Genomic DNA, 27,279 nt, shown 5'->3' with positions numbered 1-27,279 from the left:
TTTTTTGAATTTGCCTTATCTAATGGCGCCATCAGTTTTTATGTCCTACTACCTATTTGAAGTAGGTTTTTGGAATTTAACAAATCCATTGAAAATGTTCTAATTAAAAGGTCAACTTTAGTACACCTAGTTTTGGGTAGAAAGAGGGCAACGCTAATAAAACTGATTTCAGCAGTGTCGATGGAGCTGCTAAAAGAGTACTGAGTTTTGACTTGCATCTTCGTTTGAATTCTTGCGACTATTTCTTCAAAGCCCTGGTCGCCTTGAACTCTATTTTCAGTTTTGCTTTATAGCATTAACATTAGGCACAATTATCTTGTTAATATCTGCAAGTTTGCAACAATGTGTAGAAAAATAAATTGATTGATAATCATAAAAACAAGTGTTGGATATGAAATGAACTAGGGTTTAACCCACTGGAAGCCCTTTGCCTGGAATAAAAGAAAGAGACAAAGACAATGAAAGTTGACCGACGAAAATAATATGAGGCAAATAGGACTCATCTACCGCAAAAAAAAAAAAAAAAAAAAAAAGAAGAAGAAGAAGAAGAATGAGATCTCTATAAAAGTATTAGATGGAGGGGCGCCCAAGTGGGGCTGACCCCCTCTGCTTGTAACGCATGGCTTTAAAGCCATGCGTTACTTAAAGCCATGCGTTACTGCCATTCCATGAAACAATTGAAGGCTGGCCTTTAAGGCCAGCCGTGCATAGGAGGACTACATATAGTCCTCCTCAATTGTATTTTTGACACTATCTGAAAAATAGAAAAAGACTCTCTCTTTTTGTTCTCTCTTGATAAAATACTTAGGCTGTAGATTGATTAAGTGTTACTCTAGTTTCATACTACGTAGTACACTTTCGCCACTAAGAGGAAACGCTTGGAGTTTATCAATCTGGAAAAACTTGTGCAGCAATTCTTTAAACTGAGCTTGAAGTACTTTTCCGCTGTGCATTCTAACATTGGTATCAGAGCCATTTTTTAAATTGCTTCCAGTTTATATTTTTTTCTCGCATATGCTTGAGATTTATATGGTGTGTTTTTTTTATCCTTTTTTTTTTATCTGTTTAAAAAAAAAAAAAAGGAAGGCGCACCACCGCGAGGTGCTGCGCTACACCACAGAGGTGCTGCGCGCACCACCGCGGTGCAGCGCGCACCAGCGCGGTGCAGCGCGCACCAGCGAGGTGCTGCGCGCACCTCGGAGGTGAAGTGCGCACCAGCGAGGTGGTCGGCAGCACCCTGCTGCTTGGACCGATCACTTCCGCCGCCTGTGGTGCTGCGTGGGAGGCTCCAGGGCGTGCTGCTTCGAACGGCTACTGTTCACGTGAACAGTAGCCGAATGGAGGAAGAAGATGACCATGGTCATCTGCCTTCCATGGGCTTGGGCCTCACGGCCCAGCCCAAACGTTTTTTTTTTTTTTTTTCCTGATGACTCTGGCTGGGCTTGGCCCAATTTGTTTTTGGGCCATTCAGCCCTTCAGTGTTCCAAAAAAAAAAAAAAACTGGGCATTTTTTTAAAAAATGCCCAACTTTTTCAAGCTATTTTTTTTAACAGAAAATAAAAGGAGGGGATGAAATTTGCATGATTTAATATATGCTAAGATATATTGTTATATTACATGTGATTTTTTATTTAATGTTTTAGATTAAATTTGATCACATGTGAATATATAGTTATATTCATGCTATTTTTTTTATTCCATTATGTTATATTACATGTGATCTTTTATTTAATTTGTTATATTAAATGTGATTACATGTATATGTGAATTGAACATGTGGATATGTGATTATTTTATCATTTATGAATGTTAGGCTTGAATGTTTATACATTAGTTTTTATTGATAAAATAGAAAAATTCCCACTAAGTAGTCTTAGTTAGAATTGTCAGTGTAAATGATAGACTGAAAAAAAAAAATTGCAGTGACCCCAGTAAGAACTGTAAATGCACTGATGGAACAAGAAAAATGGACTGTAATGGTCTTATATGAACCATCTTTGTAGACTGGCCCAACAGGTTACTGTGGTTGGAGTAGCTGTCCTTGTAGACTGACCCAAAAGGTTACTGCGATTTTAGTAGGTTGTCTTTACATGTAACTAGGACTAGATGACTACTTAAGATAGTGGGAGTATGGTTGAGATTTATGATTAATTCTCCCATATTTTTTTTTTGAATTTGCGCGGGAATTAGGTTAGAAATTTAATAATTGGATATTGTGGCGCAATAGATGATTCTGAAGCCTAGCGATTTTTCGATCTTGCGACATGTCTAAATTATTTTTTTTTCTAACTTGGATGGACGCGGCAGATTTCTTAGGTGTGTGTGTAATATCCCTTCTTTGCGTATTGTAGTGAAATGGCATCCAAGAGTATAGTTGCCGATTTAAACAAATGGGAGAAATTGGATGGGGAGAACTACGACATTTGGCATCGCAAGATCCAATATGTTTTAGATGAGCAAGAGGTCTTGGAGGCCTTATCTCACTCCCTTACTCAGCCCGGGGAAGGGACCTCGGAACAACACAAAATAGATCAACTAGTCTATACTCAATGGGCTAAGAAAAGTCAGTGCGCGCGCATAATAATGTTAAGCAGCATGCACAATGATCTAATGTGTGAGTTCGAGATCTATGACACTGCCCAAAGCATGTGGGAGGCTTTGAAATTGAAGTTTGGTGGAACTTCAGCCACTAGGTTGTGTGGGTTAACCATGAGGTTTGACTCCTATAAGATGCGCTCTGACCACACGATGAAGCAGCATCTTAGGGCTATGTCAACTATGATCCGCGAACTTAAGTCGGCAGGAAACAACCTGACTGATGAACAGCAAGTCCAGGCAGTGATAAGATCACTGCCGAATTCTTGGGAGAATATGAGCCAGAACCTGACACATAATGAGAATATCAAAGACTTTGATGATGTCTCGCGTCACTTGGAATTGGAGGCTGAGCGCCTAGAGGCTGCCAAGCCCAATCACACGGCCTATGTGGCTGATTCTGGTTCGCGTAAGGCATCAAGGCCTAAGCGCAAGAAGTCCAAGAATGGGGTAGCTGCTGGACAAATTAAGAAAGTGTCAGGAACTTCTCAGCGCAGCAAGATGGGCAAGCGCGGGAAGAACAAGTCGAAATTAGAGTGCTTCAACTGTGGAAAGAATGGTCACTTCGCTCGTGACTGCACTGAGCCGAAGAAGGTACACTCTGACTTTTCTCGCATTGTTTTTGTAACTAGCCATGTGATGGTTGCTCACTCCTATCCTGTGTGGACTGTTGATTCAGGAGCGACCGAACACATAGCGCGAGACAGAGTCGGATTTGTTGAGTATCGCCGGATTCCAGCTAGGAGTCGTGATATCAAGGTGGGGAATGGAGCTAGCGTGGAGGTACTGGGACTTGGTACCTACAAGCTGGACTTGCGGGGTGGCCGCACTCTTTTCCTTCACAATGTGCTATACGCTCCCGAGATCCGACGAAACTTACTTTCTGTAATCACTTTATTAAGACTTGGTTTTCAAATTGTTTTTGAAAACAATTATGTTTCTTTTCATTTGGGCCATGTGTTTTATGGCAATGCTTTTCTTCAAGACGGTTTTATGATTTTGAATTTGGAGTATTCAAATATAAATGAGTATTGTTTTTCTTTCTACATCTGATAATTTGGATTCATATAAATGGCATGCTAGGCTTGGCCATATAGGGCAAGATAGAATGACTAGGTTAGCTAGAGAATGCCTAATAGGCAATCTCGCTAAGGTCATCTTGCCCACATGTGAATATTGTCTAATGGGAAAAGCTAAGAGAAAACCGTTTGGAAAAGCCACAAGGGCATCTTTTCCACTGCAATTAGTCCACTCAGACATCTGTGGTCCAATGAGTGTGAGGGCAAGACACGGAGGTGTCTACTTCATCACATTTATAGATGATTTTTCACGTTACGGTCATGTCTACTTAATCTCCCATAAGTCTGAAGCATTGGAATGCTTCAGGCGATATCTAAGAATGGTTGAGAATCAGTTAGATAAGAGTTTAAAAGCTCTAAGAACTGACCGAGGACGAGAATATCTCTATAAGCAATTTAAAAGGCTCTGTGATGAAAAATGAATCAAAAGACAGTTGACGATGCCGAGTACGCCGCAGCAAAATGGCGTGGCGGAAATGAGAAATCGAACACTGCTTGAGATGGTTAGGTCAATGATGGCGCAAGCAAACTTACCAATTTCTTTTTGGGGGGATGCACTTTTGACTGCTGCATACATTCTTAACCGAGTGCCCTCCAAATCAATAACTTCCACCCCATATGAACTATGGACCGGCGAGAAACCCAATTTGAGTAACTTGCGGCCATGGGGTTCAACGGGTTTTGTTCACAATCTTTCTCATAAGTATGAGAAGTTAGGCCCTGGAGGGAAGAAGTGTATCTTTATAAGGTACTCAGAACACTCTAAAGGGTATGTATTAATAGGTGAACAATCTGATGGAAGTGTGACTGAGATTGAGTCACGAGATGTGGATTTCATTGAAGATCAGTTTCCAAGTAGAGGTGAGGTTGATAGGAGTTTAGAACTTCATGAGATTGTAGAACAAGAGGAAAGTGCTCCAAGGAATTTAGTTGAGAATGAGGAAGAAATTCTTCAAGCTCCTACAAATTATTTGAATCCGAGTGGGAGCACATCACTTGTCAATCAATCACAACAACCTCAGCCGCGTAGAAGCACACGTGAAAGTGTTCCCCGTCGTCGTTTTGAGATTGAAGGGGAAGCTTTTATGGTTGCTCCGCATGATGATGACGAGCCTAGGACAATTTATGAGGCTCTCTCATCTTCTACTAAAGATGAGTGGATGAAAGCTCTTAATGATGAGATTGAGTCTATGAAGACTAACCAGGTCTGGGATCTGGTTGATCTACCAATAGGGCGTAAGACTATTGGGAACAAATGGGTTCTTAAGGTTAAACGCAAGTCGGATGGATCAATAGATAAGTATAAAGCTCGCTTAGTGGCGAAAGGATATACCCAACAGGAGGGTATAGACTATGAGGAGACTTTTTCACCAGTGGTGAGGTTTGCCTCAATTCGCCTGATTCTAGCTATAGTAGCAAACATGGATTTGGAACTCTACCAGATGGACGTTAAGACAGCATTTCTCAATGGAGAACTAGATGAGGAGATCTATATGGATCAACCAACGGGTTTTGTGGTCAAAGGTCAAGAGCGTAAAGTGTGCAAACTCAAACGATCTATATATGGCCTAAAACAATCATCTAGACAATGGTACCTCAGATTCCATCGAGCCATTCTCTCGAATGGGTTTACGATGATTACAGAGGATCATTGTGTTTATCTCAAAAGGTCTAAGAAGAGTTTCATTATGTTGTCATTATATGTTGACGACATACTACTAGCTGTAAATGATAAAGGGTTGATAGTCGCCACAAAAGAGTGGTTATCCTTCAATTTTGAGATAAAGGATATGGGTGAGGCAGAATACATTCTGGGAGTTAAGATCTACAGAGATCGCTCAAAGAGACTTTTGTGTTTGTCTCAATAGACTTACATAAAGAAAGTCCTCGAGCGCTTCCTAATGAATGGATGTAAACCCATTGACACCCATGTTGCAAGGAGCGAGAACTTGTCTAAAGTGATGTGTCCTAAGACTCAAAAAGAAAAAGAAAAGATGGCCCGTGTCCCTTATGCTAATACTGTGGGTAGTCTGATGTACGCAATGATGTGTACTCGGCCTGACATATGCTATGCAGTTGGCTTAGTGAGTAGATTCCAATCAAACCCCGGACTAGCTCACTGGAAAGCGGTCAAAAGGATTGTGCGATATCTCAAGGGAACTGCAGACTATGTGCTGTGCTATCAGGGTTCATATTTGCAGCTAAGAGGTTACAGTGATGCCGATTGGGGCAGGGACCTAGATGAGCGCAAATCAACCACTGGGTATGTCTTTCTGCTCAACCAAGGCGCCATTACATGGAGCAGCAAGAAACAACCCTGTATAGCTTTATCCACCATGGAGGCAAAATACATAGCTTGTTCTGCAGCAGTTCAAGAAGCTGTTTGGTTACGGAGGTTCCTCAAGCATTTAGACATTGGCACGGATACATCAGATCCAGTGACAATATTCTGCGATAGCATGGCAGCTCTCGCATATGCTAAGGACTCAAAGTGTCATGGAAGAACCAAACACATAGATATCGGATATCACTACATCAGAGACATGATAGCGCAAAAGGAAGTGGTTCTGAAACATCTTTCTACGAGTCGCATGGTTGCTGATCCCTTAACGAAGCCTATAGCAAGAGATGTCTTCGAGGCTCATGTTAGGAATCCAGGACTGCGTAAACTATAAATGTAATTTGTGTTTCAAATGACATAAAGATGTAACATTTCCTTTGGGATATTAATACAATATGATTTAGTTCTTGTCTTTATCGTATTATTTTTAATACACACACACAAGATATGTCAACAGGCTTAGATCGGCTCACTCACACGAGCGATCGCCTCTAGCGCTTAAGTAACGAGTAGAGATGAGACATTGTGTCCCTAGGTACTTGTCCAAAGGGATAAGTTGGTTGACACAAAGTTATGTCGCCTTAGTGGGAGCTAAGATGAGGTCCATTGATAGGACTATGCATGGGTTACCCCACCACCATCTATGTAGCCTGTAGTAAGCCATATGCGAGTTCTTCTTTGACGCCTTGGAGACGTGCAAATTGAGGAATTCGGGTTAGACGCTTAAGGAGCGACTAGACTGAGATCTGTATGGTGTTGACATAGACATATGCTCTTTAAGAAAGAGAAATCCACCGTAGCATGTGTTTCATACTATATGTACTTATACGACCATATGAGTGAGTAAAATGTTTCCCTCTTTCTCACTGTGTGAGTCTCATTTCTTAAAAAATGTCCTTTATTTTTAACTATGTCACGAGATGGAGGTTGTGATGTTTGCTACTTTGACATGCTGTCTATGGCCATGATTGATACGGTCTAAAGAGGCATTGTTGGGAAAGCAGTTCGACCAAAGTTGAGTGATATGAGTGTAAAGGGAAGACTGTTCAATATCGTATCTTCGATAGTGTTTGTTGACGTCATACAAATGACGCTACATCTTGGTAGAGGCTAAAGGTTGTGAACACATTGAAATATTTGGAGGTAGTCAAGCATTGTTCTGAGTTTTTAAACTCAAGAGGGTTCGAAAATGTTTGATCTTGATGCGATCGAATAAGTCTAGGACATTACCAGACACTTTAGGGATGTTACTATGCTGGTCTTCTCTGGGAGAGATTTGGTGTATGTACTCCCTCCTTTCTATAGATGTGCTTGGTGGTCGCACGGCCTATTTATTTGTATGAACAAGATTGAGAACATTAAAGAGATGCTGACCTGGGGTCATGCCCACTGTGTGCGAGTGTGAGATATTAGATGGAGGGGCGCCTAAGTGGGGCTGACCCCCTCCTGCTTGTAACGCATGGCTTAAAGCCATGCGTTACTGCCGTTCCATGAAACAATTGAAGGCTGGCCTTTAAGGCCAGCCGTGCATAGGAGGACTATATATAGTCCTCCTCAATTGTATTTTTGGCACCATTTGAAAAATAGAAAAAGACTCTCTCTCTTTTTGTTCTCTCTTGATAAAATACTTAGGCTGTGAATTGATTAAGTGTTACTCTAGTTCCATACTACGTAGTACACTTTCGCCACTAAGAGGAAACGCTTGAAGTTTATGAATCTGGAAAAACTTGTGGAGCAATTCTTTAAACTGAGCTTGAGGTACTTTTCCGCTGTGCATTCTAACAAAAAGAAATGAGAAATTCTATATGGGAGCCTTACACCACATATCTTCACCTAATCAACATATGATTTGTCATTTTTATCATTTTATCTTAATGCTTAAATATGTGTGCGTTTAAATAGAATAGCAAAAATGACAAATAACATGGTTAAGTGGAGGTATGTAGTGTAAGGTTTTCTTGTAGCCTTTCTCAAAAGAATTGGACCACTACAAATGTGGGGGATAGAATATCTCTACAATGAGAGACTTCTCTACCAACTTGTGGGATTCTCTCTCTAGAATGGAGGCATCTTCTTCATCATGATTGGAAGCATATTTCTTCAATGGTATTGAGAGGTATGGAAGGCCATTAAAGATTGCAAAATCACCCAATATAATTGATTTTGCCCCCAAACAACCCATGGACATAGGCTTTTATGTTGTACCAAGTATCTCTATGTCGCTCTATTTATTTATAGTTTATAAGCATTATTTGCTATTTATTTCATGGATCAATCTTCTTTTGTAAAGATTCATCAATCCGCAAATCGATGTGCGCACTCTGTGGCGCAACCAATCTTGTTTTTGGTTGCATACTCTCTGATTTATTGTCTAGATGTCTATTATTTCTTGATAGTGAAAAGGATCTACCCTAAACTCTATATCATTATTATTATTATTTTTAATAGATGCAAGCTTGCTTAGGAAAAGAAAAATAATAAATAAATAAAGAATACCGAGAATCTCCTAGATGTTATTCCTTCAGGGATAATCCCTATAGGCATAGAAGCGAAAAATGATAGGAGATAATCTAGTCGTCCTTTGAAGTCTTCTTCCTTGCCCTTCATATTCCTAAGTCATTAGCTGAAGAAGTCTCGTGAGCTAACCGTTAGCTCTCTTGACCTTAGACGCATTAGGAGCACATCTTATCTTTCGACTGTGTGAGTAAAGACAGAAGCTTGCACCTCGCTCTTCTAATACGAAAGAGCAACTTGCATCTTTCTCATCTTCTAGTAACAACCAGTTGCCTACGAATTCTCCTTCATCCCCGCAGCTCCGACCTTGCCAATTTGTTTTGTTGGGAACACCCTCCTATCGTTTGTACCCGAAATCTTCAGTAGGGGCGACAAAAGGAAGTGATCGAGCGATGACAACCAGAAGGCCATGGGCTTCGAAGCAACCATCCTTTGAAGAAAACGTAATAGCTCACTGAGTCTAGCTCCCTGGCATTGAAAATGTATCAAGGCTTAAGTGACCCAATAGTGTCGCTATCATGCGCGAAGCGATGCTTGATAGGAGCTCGAGCAAAGAGAATAGAGCAAACTTATGCGCAAAAATCATACAGAAGTTCAAGCCATCATCGCGGGTCATTCAATGGTATTGTTGGCTCCAAATTAAAATGAAATATTTTCTCTTTAGTATCTAAAATAGTCCTGTCCTTCCGTCCATATGTTTGATTTTTTGTATACACAAAATTAGATGCAGACCGATGGCAACCAGAAAAATGCCTTTGACCTTAAAGAAGTTATTTCAATTTATCTGCATTTTATAGGGTTGGATTTGCAAGTTTGCAACAGCAAACAAGCATGTTCTTCATAAATCTCTTACAGAGGATTTTAAATAATTTAATTTCGGGTGAATCTCAACATATTCAGATGTTAGTCTAGGTGTCTCCAATATCCCAAATCTGAATCAGAGTTAAGAATCACAATGGAGAAGAAAAAAAGATCCTTGTGTGTGTAACCCTATGCTTGGTTTTCAGCTTGCTCATCTCCTGATATGAAGAATTCATGTACATGCTTAATTCCATAATGTGGTTGAACTCATGTCCTAATTTGAGCATTTCTGAAGATCCATTACAGTTACAAATTGTGCTTAAATCACAACAATTATATGCTCTACATCGTTCCTCGATCATTGGCTCTTAGAATGTAACAAAATATTTTTTATATCACCTTTTAAGGATGAGATTGTTTTTACAAATATTAACCACAACAGATATATATATATATATATATATATATATATATATATCATTGGCAAGGTACTATGGTGTAAAAGTATTACCATTGATTGAATAATTTATCTAACAAGCATGTCTGTAAATGAGTTCAATAAATATAAAAGATTTTTTTAGCATGGTGATGCCATGATGTAAGCAAATAGCCTAAAAAACTATGTCATATCTAAATATCATATGATGCCATCACTTTAAAATATAATTGATTTTTGGAACTGACTATAGAACATATCTTTCCATGTAGCGACTTCGACCAATCGATAGCTAGATATATAGTGATGTCGTTATGTGGTGCCTCAAGTACTAATTAGAACAAATAGTTACAACTAATTAAACGAAATGTTTAGACTCTACATTGTGGTTCTTTCTCCAATTCTCGCTTATACATCCGTAAAATCACTTGTTAAACAATAAGTAAGGGTAATCTTCTAAATGGAAAATAAAAGCACCCTTCAAAACTTTTTTGCTTTTATTTTTAAGTTTTGTTTTGTTTTTTCTTTTTACTTTATTTTTAAGGATAGTGTTAGGGTACCGATGCATCAAACTGTTATCACATTTTGCCCTTTTTTTTATTTAATATTAAAGAAAAGACACAAAATGGTTCATTGGTCAGATGCATTGGTTCAATCGGCATTTTTCTTATCTTTAAGTCTTTTTATTTTTTTGAATATTATGACATTCAATGCATTTTTATTAGTGGTGATGTGGCATATGAGTCACATGATTGGGATTTCGTTACTAGGTCTGTAACAAACCTCTGTCGGAGCTTCTTCAGGCGGTGGAGATCAAAGCAGCGACAGCGGGGAAGGGTTAGGGTTGCAACCCTAATCCACGTGTAGGGAACTATCAAGACTTGAAGAAGGAACTAAACTAAAGTCTTCACTTCAAATTGAGTAGGAAGCTTATGTGGGAAGAAGCACATGGGTTGGACTTCAGGCCAGGGCCATTCACGTAGTGAGATATGAGTAAAGAATCGTAGTTATGGGCCGCAGGGGAGCCCAGGGTTGTTGGGGCTTTATTCTTTACTTCTATTTGCTTATTTGTGTTGTTTTCCATTAGAGTCCAGTTTGTACAAGGCTGAGGCCTTTTTTACTTTGTTGTAGGAGTCTGTTATAATGGTACTGTAGCTATAGAAAGGAATTATCAAAAAAGTAAATGAAAACCTAATTTTTCCCTTCTATCTTCTCTTTCCCTACTCTCTCATCTCTTCTTGGAGGCGCCCCTCTTCAAGGGAGTTTCTGTGTGTGCTTTCTATTATAAGTCTGGGCCGTTACAAGTGGTTTCCAGAGCCACCAATCACTATGCACTGCTTTACATTAAGATGGTTGAAGGGACAAGATTCACCCAACTACAAGATAGGCTCACTGCCCTAAAAAAAGCTATAGAGTCCCAATACAATAAGCTGAAAAAGACATCTAATGCTAAGTACTCACACCTAGATATAGAAATGGCTACCCTCAAAAGACAAAATGAGGCAATGGTATAACAGCTGGCTATTCTAACAGGGGAAATACAGAAAAGAAATACAAATAGTAGTCCTCGGGATTCTTCTTCAAGTGACCAGTTGAGGCAAGAAAATGAAAATCTGCAGGTGTAACATATTTTCTTGCAGTAGCATTTTCAGCAACACAACCACTAACATCAAAACTAGCAAGAACTGCCACCACACCAAACCCACCCAGGCGACGTGCAGACCAGAATAGTAAGGTTGGACTTCCCTGTCTTCAATGGTGAAGACCCTGCAGGTTGGATTTACAAAGTTAATCAGTTTTTCTATTTTCATAATACACTGCCACATCACCGATTGAGGCTTGCCTCTTTTCACATGGAGGGAAAAACCCTCATTTGGTTCCAAGAAATGGAAGCCACTGCTTAAACCTGAGATTGGAACTCTTTCACTACAACATTGTTAATAAGGTTTGGGCCTAATGCATACGATGACCCTATGGAAGCCCTCACTAGGTTGAGACAAACTGGGACAGTAGAGGACTACTAGGCAAGGTTTGAAACCTTATCTAATAGATTATAGGGGCTGTCTGACACCTATAAATTAAGTTATTTTTTAAGCGGCTTAAGGGATGAGATACGGTTATCGATACAAATGTTCAACCCCACCAACCTAACCATAGCCTATAGCCTAGCCAAAATACAAGAAGAAAAAGTTAACCTATCCAAAAGAAACCCAAGATCTAGCATAAACTATTCACCTGACCTGGGAATCTTGAAAATCTCAAACAGTTACCAACCCGAAACCAGCAAAAACAACCCAAACAAGCCAACCTTTCCCATCCATAAAATAAGCCAAACCCAGATGAAAGAAAGAAGAGAGAAAGGGCTTTGTTACTATTGTGATGCAAAATGGGTCCTGAGGCATAGATGTCAAAACTCGAAACTATATTTACTGGAAGAAGTGTTGCTGGACAGTGACATTAGTAGGAGTTTTAAGGAGGAAAAAGGTGAGGAAGAGGAAGAAAACCAAGCTATTTTTGACATGTCAATAGCTAAAACTAATCCTGAAATTTCATTACATGCAATAACCGAATTTTATAACCCACGTACCATGAGGGTAAAAGGAAGAGTTGAAAATCAATGGGTCACTATATTAATTGACACCAGGTCTACACATAATTGTTTGGACCCAACAATCCTAAAAAAATCCAACTTGCTTGTGGATGACTTGGAAAAATTCAAGGTAAGGGTGGCCAATGAAGACCTTATTCCAAGTGAAGGGAGGTTGATGGGCACCAAGATAAACCTAGTCTTAAAGATCCTTTACAAGTTCCAGATGAGCCAATTACAAGGTTAAGAGCCAAGAAGATCAAGGAAGCAATGCAAAAATTGGTACAATCCATTTGGGATGAAACTAGCAAGACTCCAACACTCAAGATGGGTTTCAGAGAAGGAGATTCAGTTTTGATCTACTTGATACAAGCTATGGAATACATGAGCTAGATTTATTGTTTGGACCTTATTTAATTTATTAAAAGAGATTATTTTATTAGTTATAGGAATTAGTCTAGAATAATGGGGCTTGAGGATATTTGGCCCACATATGTTTTATGTTTTATGAACTAGAGTTTCAAGAGAAATTTTTAAGGGTAGTTTAGGGATTGTTTTAATTTGCAGCTAGGGTTTCTTTTGGGAATGCCTTGTATTTCGCCCAAGGGTATTTTGGAAAATGATTTTATGTTAACCTAGGGTTTTGGGGGGATTGAGATATGTAAGTTACTATAGCCGAGTACTATAGCCGTGACACTATTCACTCAGGAGTATTTTTGGAAGATGGAGATTTATTTTGGTTAAGGTTTTAATTAGGTTTTGGTTTAAATCCTCTTTGTAGCCTCATTTTATTAATTTATGAAATTTGATGAATTTATTCATTGTGAGTTGAGTTTATCTCCTCTTGTTCTTGAATGATGTTTTGAACTTATCAAAGACAAATTACAACATTTGTGGCATTCTTCCTTATAATTTAAGTTCTTGAGACAGGTTCTTCAACGAGTCTAGATTTTCATATAATCTAGGTTCTTGAAATGAGTTCCTCAACGGGTCTAAATTTTCCATTAGCATGATTTTGGCTTTCTTGGATGAGTTTTCAAATTGATTGTGGGTTCAAGGGATTCTATTCCCACGTATTCATATCAGAGGTGCAATGACTTAAGGGTCATAATTCAGGGGACTGCATTCCATTTGGAAGTGCAAACTCTGGTCTTAGCGAGATGTTATATGGTTATGGGGTTGAAATGGCTAAAAGAGTTGGGTACTGTTTTGTGGGATTTTGAGAAGCTAACCATGAAATTTTGTTATGAAAAAAAAGAAGTTTTGTTGTAGGGACTTACAACAGTGCAGTTGATTGAGGAGGGGTCCTTACATACCTTCCAAAAGCTGGAAAACAAAGGGGTGATTATGCAACTCTTAAAGGTAGAAAATGGTAGTACACAACAACCTGCCTCACAAATTCTAGCAGCTATTCAAGTCCTATTAAATCAGTTTGGCAATGTGTTTTCCGAGCCAAAAGGGCTACCACCCCCACGAACGCATGACCACTCTATAAACCTCATACCCAACACAAAACCCATCTTCATAAAGCCCTACCATTATCCCTATTACCAGAAAGAAGAAATTGAAAAGATAGTCCAGAAACTATTGAAAATAGAAGTTATACAGCCAAGCCAAATTCCCTACTCCTCCCTCGTCTTGTTAGTAAGGAGGGTGGATAGAACATGGCGATTGTGTGTGGATTTCCAGGGGTTGAACAACATGATGATTAAATATAAGTTTCCTACACCGGTGGTCAAAGAACTAATGGACGAGCTCCAAGGTTCTATTATCTTTTCAAAGCTGGATTTACGATCCAACTACCATTAAATCCGGGTTAAGCCCGAGCATGTAGCCAAAACCACTTTTAGAACTCATGAGGGCCACTATGAGTTCCTAGTGATGCCTTTTGGGATCACTAACACCCCCTTCACTTTCCAAAGTCTTATGAACGAGGTATTCCGCCCCTTTCTAAGAAAACTCATTCTTGTATTTTTTGACGATATTCTTGTGTATAGCAGATAAAAAAAAGAGCATGTAACTCACCTACAGCTCACTCTAGAGATGCTGGCCCAGCATAAGCTCTTTGCCAAACATTCGAAGTGTGCAAGGAGGTAGCCTATCTTGGCCGTCTAATCTCAGCTGGTGGTGTGAAAGCGGACCTCGAGAAACTCAAGGCCATGGTTCAATGGCCCTTACCTAAATCACTAAAGGTATTAAGAGGATTTTTGGGACTAACCAGTTATTACCGAAGATTCATTAGGGAATATGAAGCGATTGCAACCCCACTTACAAGAATGCTCAAGAAAGATGGATGTCATTAGACTAAAGAGGCAAAGGTTACTTTTAACAAGTTGAAGGAGGCAGTGACCCAACCTCCGATTTGGCACTACCCAACTTCTCTATACCATTTATGATTGAGTGCGATGTATCCGACACCGCAGTTGGGGCTGTTTTAATGCAGCAAGGGAGGCCATTAGCATTTTACGGCCAAGTCTTAAAGGGTAGGGCACTCTCTATGTCCACGTATGAGAAAGAGCTATTTGCTCTTGTCTCGGCAATCTTAAAATGGAGGCCTTATCTATTGGGGAGGACTTTTGTAGTAAGAACAGATCAGCAAAGCCTTAAACACATGTTGGACCAAAAGATCGGGACACCAATGCAACAAACAAAGGTGGATTATCAAACTCCTTGGTTACGATTTTGTGGAGGAATATAAGAAATGGTCGGAAAATAAGGCAGCAAATGCATTGTCCAGAATGGAGAAAGCAGAGGATGATGAACTTATGTTAATTACCTTTCCTAATGTGGAGTGGGTGGAGGAATTGAAACAGGCCTATAATGCAGATGCACGCTTGAAAACCCTCCTTGAAGATTACTCACGGGGTAGTTTGAGTTCCAACTATGCCTTAAGTGAAGGCCTACTGCTATACAAAAATAGGTTGTATATTCCCAACAGTGAGGAATTCAAAAACAGGCTGCTGGAATTGTCACATAGCATTCCGTGGGGTGGACACTCGGGGTATGACAAATCTATTCACAGGATGCGGAAGGACTTCTATTGGCCCGGGATGAAAAAGGATCTAAAAAAGTTCATTAGGGCATGTGATCTTTGCCAAAGAGTCAAAACTGATAACTCTTTGCCAAGTGGTTTATTGCAGCCATTACCCATCCCCTTCCAACCATGGACACACATAACGATGGACTTCATCGACGGACTGCCCAACTCCCACAACTATAACAACCTATGGATTGTGGTCAACTGTTTGACTAAGTACAGCCACTTCGTGCCATTAAAGCATCCTACACCGCCAAGACAGTGGCTGAACTATTTCTCAAAAATATATTCAAGTTGCACGGCCTACCAATATCTATTGTTTCCGATAGGGACAGCACTTTTACTAGTCAGTTTTGGCAAGAGCTCTTTTCATTACTGGGGGTTCAAATGGCAATGAGCACTGCCTATCACCCACATACGGACGACCAAACAAAAGCAGTCAACAAAACAGTGGAGAATTATTTGAGGTGCTTTATGGGTGATAGACCAAGGGACTAGTCCCTGTGGATTCCCCTCGCCAAGTGGTGGTATAATTCCACTCAGCACTTATCCACTAAGCTTACGCCATTTGAGGCATTCTATGGCTACCCACCACCCCGGATCCTAGACTACATCCCTGGCACAGCTCGTCTGGACTCAGTAGACCAGACCCTAGGCAACAAAAACCACATCACCAAGCTTCTCAAACACAACATACAGCAAGCCCAAAATCGCATGAAGAGGTATTCAGACTTAAAAAGAAAGGAGCAGGTATTTCAAGTGGGTGAATGGGTCTACCTCAAGTTGCAGCCGTACCGTCAAACCAGCATAGCCCGCTGCCATAGCCTCAAACTCGCACCTCGGTTCTTTGGACCATTTCAAATTCTGCAGAAGATAGGCAGTGTTGCGTACAAGCTCGATCTCCCTCCATCATCTTGGGTCCACCCAACATTTCACGTGTCCCAACTCAAATTGAAGATCGGATCTAAGGTCACGACACTTCCAACCCTACCACCGATTGACAACAAAGGAGTTATACACCCAAAGCCAGCTGAAATCCTTAGCAGATACCTGAAAAAAGTAGGGAATAATGCAATAGTAGAGCTACTTACTGGTTGGCACGGCCAAGAAGCAACGGATGCGACATGGGAGGTTTATTCGAAGCTAAAAGATGACTTCCTCCACCTTGCGAGCAAGATGTTTTAAGGGGGGGGGTATGTAACAAACCTCTGTCAAAGCTCCTTCAGGCGGTGGAGATCAAAGCGGTGGCAGCGGGGAAGGGTTAGGGTTGCAACCCTAACCCACGTGCAGGGAACTATCGAGACTTGAAGAGGGAACTAAACTGAAGTCTTCACTTTAGATTGAGTAGGAAGCTTCTGTGGGAAGAAGCACATGAGCTGGACTTCGGGCCAGGGCCATTAACGTAGTGGGATATGAGTAAAGAACCGTAGTTATCGGCCGTAGGGGAGCCCAGGGTTGTTGGGGCTTTATTCTTTACTTATATTTGCTTATTTGTGTTGTTTTCCATTATAGTCCAGTTTGTACAAGGCTGAGGCCTTTTTTACTTTGTTGTAATGGTACTGTAGCTGCAAAAAGGGATTATCGAAAAAGTAAATGAAAACCTAACTTGCCTTTTTTACTTTGCTGTAGGAGTATGTTATAATGGTACTGTAGCTGCAGAAAGGGATTATCGAAAAAGTAAATGAAAACCTAACTTTTCCCTTCTATCTTCTCTTTCCCTACTCTCTCATCTCTTCCTGGAGGTGCCCCCTTCGAGAGAGTTTCTGTGTGTTCTTTCTATTATAAGTCTGGGGTGTTACAGGGTCTAACTGATTTGTAACAGAAGGATTCAAACAATGGAAGTCAAAAGTATTCAGAATAAAAAAAGAAAAAAATCATTTTTAGAAGACAATTAATTTGTCTATAGACCCAATCACATGGGTTATTTTAATATTTAACCTTAGAACATAATATAATAATATTTTTAGGGTAAAAAGTCATATATGTTATTACAAATACGAAATGTGTTAATTTTTCTTTTTATGAATTAATATATAATAGATTAACTAACTTATTATAGAGTTTTAATATACTCGAGTAATTAATTATTAATATGAGTTTATGAAAGTGTGAAATTTCTGCAACGAAATTTCTTTCATTTAAGAAAATAATATTATAATCAACAACTTGGGGACAAACTCAAATCGTTCAAAAAATAAATAAAATAAATAGTGAACAAAAAATATAAATCGATTGCAGCCCTAAATAAAGTGTTGGTGAAGGAAGACCGACTAATGGAGGAAATGGGTATCCCTCGGTGATCTGGGTTTGGGAGTCAAATCCAACTTAAACCGGCAGTGGGGTAGTTTCTGCCTAGGCTCTCAAGATGAGAAGTGCCAAAAAACAAAAAAAAAAGTGTTTTTAACTAAAACTTAAATAAATAAAAAAATAGATAAGCTGATGCCAATACTATTGAGATCCAAATTCAAAGAACAAAATTTCAGCTTCCAATTTGGATATTTTGTTTAATTTTGTAAAACATTAAAACCATGAAAATTAACAAGCAAAACACTAATTTTTGCAATTCAATCTGCTATCTTTCCTTTTCAGACCCTAACTTCCCAGGTGAACTGTCTGTTTCTCAATAAATGAACAAATGAACTGTACAATGCTGCCCACAGTGTTTCCTTGCTTTATAATAAAAAGTATAAACTCCCGAACGTCGAGTGGTGGTGGCTCCCCGCACCGGCACATCCAAATAAAATTTCGGCTTTGAGATAATAGAAAAACTGCGCCAACTATATCTCTTCATACACAAGAGGAGGGGATAACATCGTTTGTTTCTTCTGAGGAGTCGGGTTCGGGCGCATACCACCATTTCGCACTTTGAAGAGATCGAGGAGAAGGATTGTCCCAAGTATTCTATTGATCACAAAGAACAAAACTTCAATATTTACATTTTCCCTATGTCGGCTCAAAGTTCCACTTCATGAAGGTCATCCCCAACACTGCCACCATTCATTGGCATGCGCATCAAAGAAGACTCATTTGGCATAAATGTGGAAGGGGGCATGCCCAAAGCTTCCCCTAGAGTTTTTGTTTCAGCCGGATTGGGAGGGCTGAATGGATCACTGAAGCTTCCACCCCAGGAGGCTGTTCTTCGTGAGTTAGGAGGGAGAGAGGCCTGGCCATTTGTCCCCACACCCTTGCCTGGGATGCTACCCATACTCGGGAACCTCTGCATGCTCATTGATGATGAAGGTATGGGAGACTGGAATGAGTCATATGCAGTAGATGTGGAAGGATCTTCATGGATTGCAGTGTCTTCTTGCCCATTTTCTGCTATGGCCTCCATTGTCTGTTCACCTGATGATGCTGGGGTGGGAATGAAAAACTTTGCATTTGCAGCAACAGCAGGCTTAACAGAGGGCACAGAAGGTGACTGGAACAAGTTTGCGGGGCTTCCACCACCTTGGTTGAAGGTGTCCACATACCTGCCAAAGGCCATGAATATACTCTACCGAGATTAATTCTACCGAGATTAATTCGTGGTCTCCAATTTGTTGTTGGAGATAAGGAGGAAAGATAATGGACTTTTATATAGGTGCTGTACTCCAGAAATTTTCACAAATTCAGTAAAACTCTCCACTAACCAAATAAATAAAATCACACAACCCTGATACTCCAACAAAGTTTAAGGTAAATTTTTCATTATATATCTTTGCAAGCTTCCTCTTTAAAAACCAATAAAGCTCCACCTTCACTTGATTCGATTATTACCATCACCTCATAACAGGGTTGAACTCCACGTTATTCAATCATGGAATTAGCGTAACCATTTATTTGGATAGAAAAAAAGGAAAAAAGCAAAATTTTCTTAGTTACCTTGATCGTACACCCATTCTTCCCCGAGCCGAAAACTGATTTGAGCTGGAAGGACCATATGGGATTCCTGAATTATGTTCTGAAGGAGGAGTTTTATAATATGGGCTCTGATTCATTGGAGTCCCTTCTTTCTGCATTGCAGATTTCAAATGGTAATCTGACATACCATTCTGGAAGGCTGCAGTTGTTGGAGGTGGTGCAAAGGAAGCTTCCTCAGCTGGGAGCTCCACACCTTCCTCTACCCATCTCTTCTGCTTTTCATCATAATAGAATTTGTTCTTTTCACCTAGCTTAGCCTTCAGCAGCAATGCAGAATAAAAAAGACCATTTAAAAGGGGTATCAAGAAAAACATTAACCATACTCCAGAAAAAGACAAACATGAAAAACAAATGGAGAGAAGTCTAAAAAATAACAATTTTCCAAGTCACTACCTGTCGACCCGGGCGAGGCCTTAAAACTAGCCCGACAGTCTTTTGCAACAACTGAGAGCCAAAACCAAAACGAGCAAAGCGTGATGACCCAACTGAAGCTTTCCCTTGGTCATTTGATGAGGTCATGTCTTTTGATGAATCGACCTGATCCCATCCTAAGTTAGTAAAATTGCAAATTTTATTCAACCAAGTACACAACGAAGAATTAGGTACAGATCCCCAAGTTGGGAGACACTCTTACCTGTCTTGGAGTTCTACCAAAGTCTGGCTCTGAAACACTTCTATTAACCATTGTCATTCTATTACCATCAGCCGTCCAATCACTTATGGGCTCCATTGAAGCAGAAGGCATTAATGATGAAATGGCCATTGTTGACTGACTAGTCGAAACTCTAGGGCCGGTGGGCTGCGGATAGTGTTCATTCCCAGGAACACTCCCTTGTGATACTGATGGTGCAGGTGGTGGTAGGCCCCCAACAACACGATGGGCAGTACTATCAAAAAAGTTGAGCAATTTGCCAACTAATTTTGTCGGAGCCAAATTTGCAGTGTATCCACCCTTGAATAAGGATGTTCATTGCCAGGGATCAGCAATAATAGCTTAAAAGCCAATAGAAACACTAATAGGAATAAGTACCTGTTGATGGGCTCTGATCCTCTCCTCAAGAGATAGAACCAATTGTTTCCATGTTTCCACTTCAGGTGCTCGAACAGTCTTCAAAGACTTCCATACCGCTTGACAGTATCTGAGTTAACCAAACATGTTTAAAAGGGAAAAGAAGGACGACAAAATTGCATGAAGCATCAAAATGAAACAATTCCTACTTACTTCAAAGAGTCTGAAACCTTCCCCACTTCAACTAGCATGTGTGCATATACGAGCTTATATGGTTGAAATGGTATCAGGATAAACTGAGAGTTTCCAAGCACCTTGGAATATTCATATAACTCGGTCCTCTGTCCAATGTCATCAGGTATCCTCAGTATGAATTGTCCATAAAGCATCATTTACTATATAAATTAACGTGAGGGAATAAGTGCTTGAGAAAATGGAAAAGACGCTGCGATTGACAACCACAAGAACATCTGAGCTTAGGCTAATCAAAGCTAAACAAGAAATGGGACAGTGAATCAAGCATATGGCCATTACTTAGAAATAATCCTACAATGACAGCTCCAAGGTGTCCAACATAAAAGGTGCAACTACAAGGAATTTTGAGTTTATGCGCAGACATAAAATAAAAAAAGCTCTAAATATGTTTACTTTCTGTCCTGCAATCTCAAAGAAAGTTAAAACATCTTGCAACCAATAGAATTCCCGAACTAATAGATGCACTAGCAATAGAGTGTGCTGACTGGAATCTAAAAGCACCTGAATAGCCTCTGGACTAGCGTAGGTTCGAGGACATTTCCAGTGATCTGCTCCAATTAAACAGAGTCTGGCACTGTCTGAGTATGACTCAAAGTTTGCTTCCGCAACTAAATAGCAGATGTGCGCAGCAGTAATCTAAAACAGGACTCAGTCTTTAGGTTCAGGAATAAAAATTGTTTCCAAAAGAAAAACAATAAACAGTATAAATCATAGGACATGATACAGTACCTCACTTCTTTCCTTCCACAAGCAATCTCCAAGATGAATGAGCACAAGTTCATCATCCTTTGTTCTGTTTGCAGTTATTACTGCCAAATTTTCCTCCCAGTCATCAAGCATAAAATTGGCTCCACTCTGTAATTTCACCATGAAAAAATAAGGATATGGTTCCAAGTCACAGATGCAACAGAAGAATTTGGTAAAATTTCAAAAGATGCCAACAAGTAGCAGCTAGATCAATTTTGCACTTTGGGCTAAAAATTACAAAACCTCTAATAGTTTTGAGGGTATGAAGTGTACTTTTTCCTATCATCAAGTTTCATAAATGTTTTTTAATAATTTTTTTTTATAAGTAGTTTTGAATGAAAGAACTATAGTAATGTTAGTCTTCGAATTTTACTCGGAAATTGGTTTAGTTTTCTTCATAAAAAATTTCAAAAAGATGAGTTAGAAATGGCCCATTTGGACCACCTCCTAGTAGGTCAAACATCTGAGGCCCATAACTCATGTGGGCTCATACTAGTTCATTACACAGCCAACTTGGCCAAATCCCAAACGTATCTAAAACTTATCACTTGGTAAAATTTGGACCAAACAACCTATTGAACATATCTTCGACATAAAATTCTTCTTTTAGCTTGTCCTTAATAGGAAACCTCTGCCTGGATATAGCTTAACCTTTCTTTTCTTAAATACCAAAGTGTCTAGTTGCATAATGTGAAAAAATGATAATGTAGCAACAACTACGACAATGGAAAATTCTTAAATCAATACATCACCTGGGCAGGCTGTTGATGCATACTAACAGCACCCTGAAGACCAGGATCAGTTGTGCCCGAAGAAAAAACTTCTGCGGGTTGCCCTGCAATTAGCAGGCATAAAGTACGAAGAGGTGATCCGGCAACCAGCTGGCGAAGCGCCATTTGCTTCACAGTATCAACATAGTACTGCATTGGTCCAAGCCGGCACCGCCACCACAATGAAGAGAAAGAAGAAGAAGGTGAGAAGATGTAAGCTCAAAACTCTCTCTACCAAACAAATGCAAACATCTGGATTGACTGAAACGGACAACAAACCTGATCACCAAGCTGTGAAGCAAGCACAAGTGCCGGTCCCCACAGCTGACCTTCTTGTGCACATTGAAGGGCCTCTTTCTTTCTACCAGAAACCAGGAAACTTTGTACCTCAGAAGCGGTTGCCTGTAAAGCAAGTCAAAATTTTACAGGATTGTAAAAAATGGGGCAAACTGGGGAAGAAAGGCAAAGCAATTTATCACATACCATTATTTGTCCTTCAGAAGGCAATTTCTGCAAACTGTGGCTAAGAGCACCATACTCACTGAATTGAGTACCATTCCTTTTGGCAGATGCAAAAAGTTTAGCAACTGCTGATTCTGGAGAATCATTTTCCTATTGCAAATACAGAGCAAAGACATTACCAAATGCCCTATTTATAATATCCAAGGCCAGGCTGTTCTTAAAGAATACAATCAACTGGACGAAAATAACAGAGAAGATATGACTGAAAATATATACCGGAAAGATATGACTGAGGGAAGCATGCCAACTCAAAAGCTTTTATAATATAGCAATAAATGCAACCTAAAATAATTTTTCACTGTATACCACCTGTGTACTTGTGCTATGCCTATTCTTTTTCTTTTCAATAAAATTTTATTTTACCTACGAAAAAAAAAAATCATACAAACATGAGAAACAAAAGTATTAAAATAATCAAGAATTATCTCCGCTTCTGAAAGCATCACATGAGAAAGGAACATCATTGGAAAATCCCAGTATTTTTATATTCATACTTGGAAGCACCCTGGTTTTACACCAGTGAATTAACAGATGGATTTCCTAGATGGTGTCTAAGAACCCCCTAGAAGAATGATGTAACCATTTGTTTTGAAGACAAACCCATTTACTAACAGCATCAACTAAACTCAATGTAGCCTTAATCCCAACTAATTAGGATTTCCAAATGGATGCTTTTACCCCATTTGGCCCTATATATAGCCGTGTACCTAATAAGTTCTCTAATAATCATTTCGTATATCATTGAGAATTTTTTTTACGTCCTTGTAGCATCAATAAATGCTATAAATAGAATAAAAATGCAAGTCTTCTTAGCTGTTCTCGTTTCATGCCTCAGCTTTTGGACCTACATCATTCTATTAAATGAAAGAAAATGGGAAGAACATGGGGCTATGGCGAGCATTTATGTCACATAGATTATTACTCTGTAATCTTATGGAGAATGCTCTACCATATATATGTCATTAACCATAAAAATGAGGCACTTGAGTACTCTAGTATCAAGAAAACATGGACGTATTAAAACTAATTTAAGCCAAACTAAACGACCTTGGCAATAATTTACAACCAAATTTAAATTTTAACTCCTAAAGGGTTACCAAAATTATGAATTTGGAAAGGCCACATCCCACAATTTTTCATGCACAACAGGTAGAAGTTGAAGGCCTATGAGTCATTGGTCAATCTTTCAAGAGCACAGCCAGCAAGGAAGCAAAAGCACAGTGAGAATTCATCACAATTATTGTTCTTGTCTACTACATTCGGGTATATAATAGATGTTACAAATTTCTCATCAAATAAATAAAGAATAATAATAAATAAAGGAAAACGTTTGACTTACCCTCGATGCAGTGTCGGCACCAAAAGGAGATCGAAGTTTTCCATAATGTTGGCAAGCAATTTTAAGCAAAGAGAGAAGCAACCTCAATAGTTCACCTTTTTTATAATCCACATCAGGTGATTCACAGCTTGTTATCCTCTCGTCAATCCATTTGTTCAACTCTTTACTTCCAACACTAGCACCAACCAATGGACCTGGAAAGGATTGTTGGCACAAAGCACGAAAATAACCAGAGGCACCCAATCCACAGCTTGACATATCAGTGTTTTCCATGACAACTTCCATCAAGTTCATTATAGAAATTGAGCCTCCTCCAGGATCCTTCACATAAAACAAAATTAGGTAATTTGCTCTTTCATATATCAATATTAGCATGATCCTTTTGGCCAACTCCCCGAAAGAACTGAGAGGAAATAACAAATATATTGGATTCTAAATAAGCAAAATGATTCACTCAACAAATTATACCACAATTTGATGTTTCAACAAAAAAAAATTTCCACAGAAGATGCCTTATGGGACACCATGTCTCAGATAACACAGAAAGGACAAATTTTAGAAAGATATTCTTATTTCCTCGTCTCAGTTTTTGCCAACCCAAAAAAGCATGAAAAGAAAATCGAAAGAAAAAGGAGAAGATTCCAAGGCCCCAACCTGGCTTCCATACGATGAGCTACTGAGAGAACTTTTATCCTTCATTACAATGAGTTTTCCGCCAAACCCAAAAGTTACCAGGGCATGTGGAGGACGCCCAGCAGATGATCTTCCAGCATTGGGAGCATAAGTCCGATGGCCACTCTCAAACGATTGATGTGAAAGATTTGGGGGTTTCTGACTGTCAAAGTAATTGTTCGAGAATTGTGTTTGTTCATCTAGTTTTGTATTTGCCTGATTAAACTGCTGGCTAAAGTTCCCATCAGGGATAAAGTTATTGAAATCAACAGTGCCGTTAGCCTTACCATGAACCTGACTTGCTCCATTGTACATTGAAACTGTTCCGAAGGAATTCAAGGACTTCTGTTGGTTAATGTTTAAAGAAGAGTTGGAACCATAAGAATTATCCAATTGCTGGTTTCTACTCAAAGTCGAAAAAGCCTCGTTCTCTGGAACAGTTTCAGCTGACCATGCATTCAAATGTTGCTGATAATCATTGCCATAGGTCGCAAAAGCCTCACTCTTTGGAACAGTTTCAGCTGGCCACGCATTCAAATTTTGCGGATAATCATTGCTATAAGCCGCAGTCCAGCTTCCATCTGGGCCTTGGCTACCAAAACCTTGTAAATAATTATCAGCTTGCACTAACCCGCCATATAAGCTATCACTATTCTGATGAAAACTACCAGTGGAAACAAACCCATTTTGATGCTGCTGATCATGGGCCTGTGCCGTCGACTGAATGGAGGCAGTGTAGGTATCCAATGCCCGCCATTCTTGCGCAATTGTGTCATAATACCAACCTGGGTACTGAGGATCAAAAACCATATGCTCCGGGTACCCGTTATTACCTTGGGAAACCTGACTCCAGTTAGATACACTCTCGGTCGTGCTAGTTTCAGTCACAGTTTCTACAGCGGGCTGAGCAGCGTGCTGCAAGTAAGAAACATCCGTTTTCTGATCATTAACAACACCCCAATCACTTCCTGTATGATGAACATCAGTTGCCATTGTATCATAACTATCCACTTGATGCCATTGCCCGGTATTGGGGTCGTACTTCCATCCCGGATACATATTTTCCCAGGACTGACTACTATTTAAATCCTGCACATTTGTACTTTGTTCCATTGATGCACCATAAACTTGACTCTCCTGATAATTCGCATAATTAACAGAATTATTCGTACCATTAGCTCCAAATTCCTCATGGGCCGATACAGTTTTTGCCTGGCTAGTCAAGTTATCGCCGACATCCCCCTGGAAAGTACCGGAATCCCCTCCCAAATCATTGAAAAAATCTGAGTACGATCCGAACCCTTTACTGCTGTTTTGCTCCAAGCCCGCGTGAAAAGAATTCCAGCCCACCTCCTTAACCCCAGACCCTCCGGATCCACTGCTCTTGCTCATGGTCGAGTCCGATGTGAATTCAGATCCTATCCCATCATTACTAGACTCGACTATACTATCACACCCAACCGAATTCGATGAAACCAATGAATTCCTCTCTTCAGCGTGAGCACCCAACGACTTTGCAGCGCCATCCACGCGATCCTTTTCAGTTTTCGCTTCGGATTCCAATATGCTATCATCGCCGCCGCCGCCCAAATCCCCAAATGCATTTCCAGCCTCAGCGATGTTCAGATTCGAGAACGCTTTAGCGTCGTCAGAATCATTACCGTCAGTGAACTGGGGGTTTGATCCGGTTGTGGTAGGCCCAAACTCATCGCCTACCAGTTTATCGAAGAAATCCTCGTCCGTCTGATCCTCCACCTGGAATGGAGGATTCGAAGCCATTTATCAAACCCTAACCCTTCCCGATCCCACCAAAATTCGCAAAATTCCCCACCCCCAAATTTTCCACGAAGTAACAACTCTTCTGAAAGCGAAACCTCGAAATCCGAGCTGAAAGATTAACAAAACCTCGAGATCCAAATCCGAAACGCAGAATCTCACCTCAAAATCAGAGATTCCCCGGAGCCTAACCCTAAATCAAAGATACATAGCCCTTGAACGAACAAGATCTACGGTTGTTAAGGTAGTTGAAATCCTAGAGCCATAAATCAAGAAAAAACCATCAAAATTATGCTAGTTTCGGCTTGAATTCAACGCATAGAGTTGAAGCCAAAGTAAATAATTAAACAAAATGCCAAAAATAGCTTACAGATCGAGAGGAGGAAATGTCGAAGAGAAACAGAGAGAGTATTTGAGCAGAGGAGAGCCTCCGATCTCGCACCCACCAAGATCTTCGTTTATTATTTATTATTATTTTCTAATTTCCCTTATTTTAGTTTAGATTATTATTATTATTATTTCTTTATTTACCGCCAGAAATATTTGAGGAGCGTAATACGTGGGCTTGTCAGCTTGTCCATGCAAATTGCTATGTTGCACCTTCCTAATATTTTTTTTTTTAAATATAAAATATAAAATAAACAAATTTAATTTTTCTTTTTGACAATATCTCCAAAACATCAATTTCGGCAATATCTCACAAAATATCAAAATGAATAGTGCTACTCCACCCAGTGTTTACAGTTGGACGTATCATTAGTGCAAAATAAAAATTTTATATATTTTTTAAACATTTTTAAATATTTTTTAAAATAAATACATAAATGTATTAATATTCATTTCTTTAATCATTAAATTAAAAATAAAATAAAATCAATTAACGTTCAAAAAATGAG

At 39.6% G+C, this 27,279-nt stretch overlaps 1 protein-coding gene and 1 long non-coding RNA gene across 3 annotated transcripts; both read right to left on the bottom strand.

The window, feature by feature from the left end:
- Positions 1-96: 96 nt before the first annotated feature.
- On the bottom strand, positions 97-16,685 carry LOC109020538. Of its 2 annotated transcripts, none has more exons than XR_004800893.1 (3): positions 16,482-16,685; positions 16,168-16,377; positions 97-326 (listed from the first exon to the last, which is right to left on the bottom strand). It is a non-coding gene; the product is annotated as an uncharacterized LOC109020538 (long non-coding RNA). The 2 variants fall into 2 exon arrangements; XR_002000953.2 differs by lacking the exon at positions 97-326 and adding an exon at positions 11,249-11,533.
- Positions 16,686-17,853: 1,168 nt separating this feature from the next.
- On the bottom strand, positions 17,854-26,844 carry LOC109020539 (protein transport protein SEC16B homolog). Its single transcript, XM_019003018.2, has 14 exons — positions 26,754-26,844; positions 24,590-26,639; positions 23,936-24,256; positions 22,558-22,686; positions 22,354-22,476; positions 22,057-22,224; positions 21,287-21,412; positions 21,059-21,193; positions 20,516-20,643; positions 20,324-20,432; positions 19,928-20,245; positions 19,687-19,830; positions 19,255-19,550; positions 17,854-18,863 (listed from the first exon to the last, which is right to left on the bottom strand). The coding sequence occupies exons 2-14, from the start codon at positions 26,384-26,386 to the stop codon at positions 18,344-18,346; spliced, it is 4,314 nt and encodes a 1,437-aa protein (XP_018858563.2). The 5' UTR covers positions 26,387-26,639; positions 26,754-26,844; the 3' UTR covers positions 17,854-18,343.
- Positions 26,845-27,279: the final 435 nt, after the last annotated feature.

This window comes from Juglans regia, chromosome 2 (genome assembly GCF_001411555.2).
Source record: "Juglans regia cultivar Chandler chromosome 2, Walnut 2.0, whole genome shotgun sequence".
NCBI classification, from domain to species: domain Eukaryota; kingdom Viridiplantae; phylum Streptophyta; class Magnoliopsida; order Fagales; family Juglandaceae; genus Juglans; species Juglans regia.
Note: the sequence above shows the minus strand (reverse complement) of the source record. Positions and strands in the feature narration are given on the sequence as shown.

Excerpts from the sequence above, each read along its gene's own strand:
- LOC109020539 (XM_019003018.2), bottom strand. The coding sequence starts at position 26,386 with ATGGCTTCGAATCCTCCATTCCAGGTGGAGGATCAGACGGACGAGGAT. Across the intron at positions 24,257-24,589 it reads GCTCATCGTATGGAAGCCAG|GATCCTGGAGGAGGCTCAAT; the intron begins GTTGGGGCCTTG and ends TTTTATGTGAAG. Across the intron at positions 19,831-19,927 it reads TTGGTAGAACTCCAAGACAG|GTCGATTCATCAAAAGACAT; the intron begins GTAAGAGTGTCT and ends GGATGGGATCAG.